Raw genomic sequence first — 6193 nt, 5'->3', positions numbered from 1 at the left:
TAGTTTAATTATCGTCTCCACAGGGATTGGATTTAGTTAATTCTCAATTAATTTCTAGCTGAACGCTATTCAGGATGATCAACACTTGATTTCGAGTGATTACTACTATAATTAACTACTAAATTAAGATTACTAATAATTAGACTGGATCACAGAGAAGGAGAGTTGAACTAACATGTTGTAAGCAATATGAGGATTAAGGTTACGACATGATAGGTGTAAGATAGCTATTCGGGATCTAACTCTGTTTAAATTCACTTCTAATACGCGAATTCACTCGATAATTAGCTTAAAGGTAAGGTTAAGATTCCTCTCTCGATTAAATCTGAACTCTACAAAATAAACTAATATGCAGCACTGTGAAGATATGCAAGAATAATGGACTAGTCTTTAGAAAAATATCTCTCGAATATTCTCCTAACTTGATTTAATCAATAATTCAAGAAGCTCTCTCGATTACTAAGAAGAATCACTAAATTAAACCAAACCAAAAAATGCAAAAATAATCACCAAAATATTTCTCTTTCTATTAAATAAACCGGTGAATAATTTCGCAATCAATTCAAAACTCCATAAACATATTCAAACAATTAAACTAGATTTAAATATACAAACAACACTTAAAACACCATATCCGTCAAAACCCTAGGGAAGAACTACTCCATAGATATGGAGAAAATCATCACAAATAAGTTTAAGAACATAGAAAATATCAGACAACTTTACGATACAAACTCTCGTATTACACCGATTGTTGGCAAGGGAATTGATGAATTCTTGTGTCTTCAAGCCGTGGTAGCTCTCCAAAACTCTCCTAGGTCGAATCCCCTTCAAAAATTATGTTTACAGTGTATTTATATGTAACGACCCGACCGGTCATTTTGAAAATAAATGTCCTGTTCGATGGCTTAAGGTCTAGAGATGCTTCGTATTATGTGTTATGACTGGCGTGTGTGGTCGAGTTCAGTTTCGGATGGTTTGGGATCAATTTGGAAAAAAAGGATTCTTGTTTTAGAAGTTGAAGCGGTAAGAATTGATCGGAATTTGACTTTTGTGTAGACGACTCCGAAATGGCATTTTAGTGATTCCAATAGCTTCTTATGGTTATTTTGGACTTAGGCGTGCGTCCGAATTTGGATTTGGAGGTTTGCAGGATAATTTGAAGCATTTCTGCGAAAATTGAAAAGATGAAGTTTTGGAAGTTTGAGAGGTTTGACCGAGAGTTGACTTTGGTGATATCGGGGTCGGAATGCGATTCTGAGAGTTGGATTAGCTTCATTATGTCATTTGTAACTTGCATGCGAAATTTGACGTCATTTCGGGTTGATTTGATATGTTTCGGCGCGAGTTTTAGAAGTTGGAAGATTTGGAAATTCATGAGTTCGATTCAAGGTGTGATTTGTAGTTTCGGCATTGTTTGATGTAATTTGAGGCCTAGACTAAGTTCGTATCTTATTTTAGGATGTGTTGGTATACTTGGTTGAGGTCCCGGGGGCCTCGGGTGTGTTTCGGATGGGCTACGGGCCATTTCTTCATGCTTTTGAGTTGATGGTTTCTAGTGTTATTGTTGCTCTTCGCGATCGCGAAGATGAAGCTGCGATCACGAAGTGATTCTGGGAAACTCAGCATTTTTGCTCATCGCAGACGCGACAGTGGGCATGCGTTCGCGAAGGTTCAGCTGGTTGATGTCCGCATTTGCGTAGGGTGTTTCGCATTCGCATAAGGGGATTGGAGACTGGTGGAATGTTACTCGTCGCGAGATTTGGTATGCGTTCGCGATGGTAGGTCAATCTGTACATCGCATTCGCGAGGTGTTTTTCGCGAATGCGTAGCTCATTTCCTTGAGCAGTGATTTTTTGTGTTCCGCGATGGCAAGGTGTGTTCCGCGATCACATAAGAGGAATGCCTGGACAGAGTTATAAGAACTCTATTTCGAGGGTTATGCCATTTTTATCATATTTTAAGTTATAGGTCTCGAATTTGAGAGATGTTTGAGGGATTCTTCACGTCTTGGCTTGGGGTAAGTGTTCTTTAGCGGATTTGATTTTATTTCATGATTCCATCTTTATTTTTATCATTAAATTAGTGATTTGAGTTGGAGAAAATGAGAATTGTTTAGAAAATCTTTCAAAATATAAAAAGCTGATTTGAAGGGCGAATTGATATCGAATTTTGATAATTCTTATATGGTTGGACTCCTTATCAAATGTGTATTCATATTTTATAATTTTGTCGGGTTTTGAGATGCGGGCTCGGGGGTTGACTTTTGCGTTGACTTTTTTTAATTCTTGTTAAAGATTGAAGCTTTATTATCCGAAATTATTTTCTATGAGTTTTATTTATGATTTGAAGTTATTTTGGCTAGATTTGAGCCTTCCAGAGGTTGTTTCAGTCAAGAAGGTCGTTTTAGAATTTAGGTCTAGCTTTTTTGAGGTAAGTATCTTGCCGAACTTTGTGTGGGGGAACTACTCCTTAGGATTTAAGTCATTTGTGCTAATTGTGTCATGCGCGGGGTGACGAGTACGTGCTCGGGCTTATTTGTAAAAATTTGACCGTTTAGGGCTTTTAGGTTCTGATGTCCATTAAATATGATGATGTTTTGTCATGTAAAATTCCCATTTACTAAATTCACCCTTACGTGTATTAATTGGAATTAATTGATTCATGTTCTAACCTTATTACCGATTAAACTCTTACGTGTCTTAACTGAAGTTGTTGCCCCTTTTTATCGTCATGCTATCCTTTCCATAATTGCTTAACCTTAATTGAAATCATTATTATCTCTTCTGTAATTGCTTAGCCTTAATTGAAGATTGTTATCCCTTTCATTATTGACGTATTCTTATTTGGGGTCATTGATTCATGTTATCTCTCTTGTTGTCGAATTGTACTTTCGTGGAATCATTATTACATATTGATACGCATTCGGTGGTATAAGGTGTGGGTGTTAAAACCGAATGCGGTAAGATAAGGTGGGCTTGAAACCCATGGCTAGTAGGGGAACTACTAGAAGCCAACTGTGTGATAAGGTGGGCTAAAATGCGGGATGTTATTTCGAAAAAATAATTTTCAAAACTAAATATAAAGGCTCCCGCGGTAATATAAGGAAAGTTGTGATTCATTTTTATGATTTGAGACTACGAGGCGGTACCATGAGAGGGCTCTTATTGTCATTTCCCATTTTCTGTGCACTTGTCTTTGATTGCTGTATTCCTTAACATACTACTAATTGTTTTCCTCCATGATGCACTTTTTGCTCAGTTCTATGTATCTAACCTTGTTGTGATGGTCGTTGCTTCAAACTTCATTGCTGCTTTAATTATACTGTACATTTCGTGGTGATCATTTCTTATGTGTCATTCATTGTCTCTACTCCTATTTGTTGACTGGAATTATGGTGGAACACTTGCACAAGCATTCACGTAGTTAAATTACCCATATCAGTTTCAAAAGGTGAATCCTGACGTCATTAACCATTATACGTACTCTTGTCTACTTGCCTTCTGTGTGAGGAATGTTTTATTGGCATGTGAGTCGTCCATACGGATATGAGTCGTAATGTGGGCACACGATGCCAAGTGATTAGGGTTCAAGAATTGGAACCCGTGAGCTGTGATTATGAGGTTCGGTACCTCGTGGAAATGCTTGAACAAATCTGATGTGACAACGGTTATTCTTATTGAGTTGTTGCTGGTTTTTCCTTTATTTTGATTTCACCGTACTTAGACTGCGTCCAACTTACTCTACGACATTATTACCTGACTGCTTCCTGTTAAATATTGTTGTTATTGGTGTCTCGTTGCAAGTATTGCTTGGTATTTCTTCTCCTGCTTAGTTGTATATTAATATTATTTTTCTTTGTTAGTTCACTTTCACACTTGTTCAGGTTGTTTAGTCTGGTAGGTGTCTTGACTATTCCTCGTCACTACTCCACCGAGGTTAGTCTTGATACTTACTGGGTACCGTTGTGGTGTATTCATATTACGCTTCTGCATATTTTTTGTACAGATCCAGGTGCCATGGTTGTTGTTGACTATTAGCTGGCTGGTCGAGCTGTGGAGACTCAAGGTAAACCTGCCGTCGTGTTCGCAGGCCTCGGAGTCACCTTCAAATATTTTCATTGTACTGTTTAATTCTGTCTCGAATAGTTACATTTAGGAATTTTTCTAGCAAACTCAGTAGAGCTTATGACATGTATTACCGATTTTAGGAGTTGTAATTGTGTATAAAATTTTTATCTCGTATTTATCATTCGATGGTTGAATTCTTCTATTTATTTAGCAAGTGTTAGGCTTACCTAGTGTTAGAGAATATGTGCCGTCATGATATCCTGCAGAGAAAAATTAGGATCGTGACATTATACCGAGTAAGGGCGGACCTGGACTAAAATACCTTCTTTGAGCCGAAACAGGATTAACTGGGCAAAATATTACACTAGTGCGCCACCCAACGCGACGCACTGCGCGCCGCGTTAATGTCACATTTCAGAGTCTTAACAAAAAGATTGATGGATGCCTAACTCTTGCATTTTGATGACATAACGTGAGACACACTTTGGAAAATTAGTAGAATTGCACTTTAGCTTTTGTTTGAACTTGAATAACCACCAGGTGCTTCAAGTTGGGGCACGTGTCCTCCTTAATTAATTCCTTGACATTTTTTTCTTCTTTTATCTTTCCTATGTATACTTAGTCCTTGCACCTCAAACTCGATCCCGATTTAACTCACGAACTTCTACTCAAACTTCGAAGATCTCTTTTATTCACTTTAGCGCCAAAAAACTCGTCTTAGCCTTAAGTCTCAACCTACACAATGGAAAATGCATAATGAGTATAAATTATCTATATTTTAGCTCAAACACAATTAAAGTGTAGCAAATAATATGTGTAAGTAGTCAAAAAATCGTATTTTTAGCCTACCATCAGCTGTTGATGATATCTCTAAGGGAGGGACAACCCAAATTGCTATACCCCAAGAGGTGCAGGTTCGAGCAAGAGAAGCCTATTAATCGGAGGAGGAGAAATTGACCGTCTATTGATCCTGAGGGGTTGAAAATTGATGCGAATAAAGCACAACACATGCTTCCTCTTGCACAACCAGGAGAGAAGAGAAAATCGGCAACACTGTTTAATAGGAACAAAATGGCAGCAAGGGGGATGAACCTTACATGTATTGCCCCATCCATACAAGATGGAGAGAAAATTATTGAGCTTAATAAAGAGAAAATTGAGAAATGCAATGTAAAATGGTGGCAAGCCCTAATCCTATATGTTGTAGGAGAAGAACCGACTATTGGAGCCCTAGAAAGGTTTATTGCTGCCACATGGAACTTTGCCTTAAAACCAAAGATATTTTACCATAATGATGGATATTTTGTAGTTCACTTCAATAGTTTGGAAGACAAAGATGTTGTTTTATGTTCTGGGACATATACGATAAATAACAAACCAATTATCATCAAAGCTTGGACGCATACGTTTAGTTTTCATAGTGAAGTTTTGCAAACAATCCCTCCATGGGTGCATCTGCCGAACTTACCTCTGAGTTGTTGGAAAAGGGAGACCCTAAGCAGAATTGAAAGTGGGCTCGAAGTTTCTATTTATGTTGATGAATGCACCACTAAAGAGGAAAGGATTTCATATGCTCGATTATTAATGGAAATGAATGTTACTAGACCCTTACCAAAGACTATCAAGGTTAAGGACTCGACTGGAGATATTTCTGAACAAGAGATAGTCTATGATTGGGTACCTGAGTATTGTCATACTTGATTACAGGCTAGAAATTCATGCAATCTGACTCAGAATAAGAAACCACTTGTATGGCAACAGAAAGGTGGAGCTACCAAACCAAAGTAAGAATGGGCGAGACACACATGAAATAATCAAGGGAATGAGGGGCAAAGTGTTCCATAAATACAAGGGGAAAAGGTAAAAGAGAAACAAATTAAAGGAAATAAAAATGATATAGAAGGAACAAGCAAATAATCCAATACTGAAGCTGATCAAATACAAGGAAGCCAATGGAAAATAGTTCAAAACAAGCCAAATACCAAGGGAAGTTATAATACAGGGAAACACAATAACTTTGGTGTAGGGAAAACTCTTTCAGCTGTACTAGATGGGAAAGAAAGGTCTATTGCAGTGGTAAATAGATTTGATCCTCGAAGTAGACCTAATATATTGATAGAAGG

The 6193-nt window shown here is 37.6% G+C and overlaps 1 protein-coding gene across 1 annotated transcript; it reads left to right on the top strand.

Annotated features, from left to right (window-relative positions):
- The first annotated feature begins 5078 nt into the window (after positions 1-5078).
- On the top strand, positions 5079-5771 carry LOC138894453 (uncharacterized). Its single transcript, XM_070179150.1, has one exon. It carries the CDS (start codon positions 5079-5081, stop codon positions 5769-5771), a length of 693 nt encoding a protein of 230 aa, XP_070035251.1.
- The last annotated feature ends 422 nt before the right edge of the window (positions 5772-6193 follow it).

Source organism: Nicotiana tomentosiformis, chromosome 6 (genome assembly GCF_000390325.3).
Source record: "Nicotiana tomentosiformis chromosome 6, ASM39032v3, whole genome shotgun sequence".
NCBI classification, from domain to species: Eukaryota; Viridiplantae; Streptophyta; class Magnoliopsida; order Solanales; family Solanaceae; genus Nicotiana; species Nicotiana tomentosiformis.
This window is presented reverse-complemented; position numbering and strand designations above follow the sequence as displayed.

Bases quoted from the DNA above. Each gene is read 5' to 3' on its own strand.
- LOC138894453 (XM_070179150.1), top strand. From the start codon at position 5,079: ATGCTTCCTCTTGCACAACCAGGAGAGAAGAGAAAATCGGCAACACTG.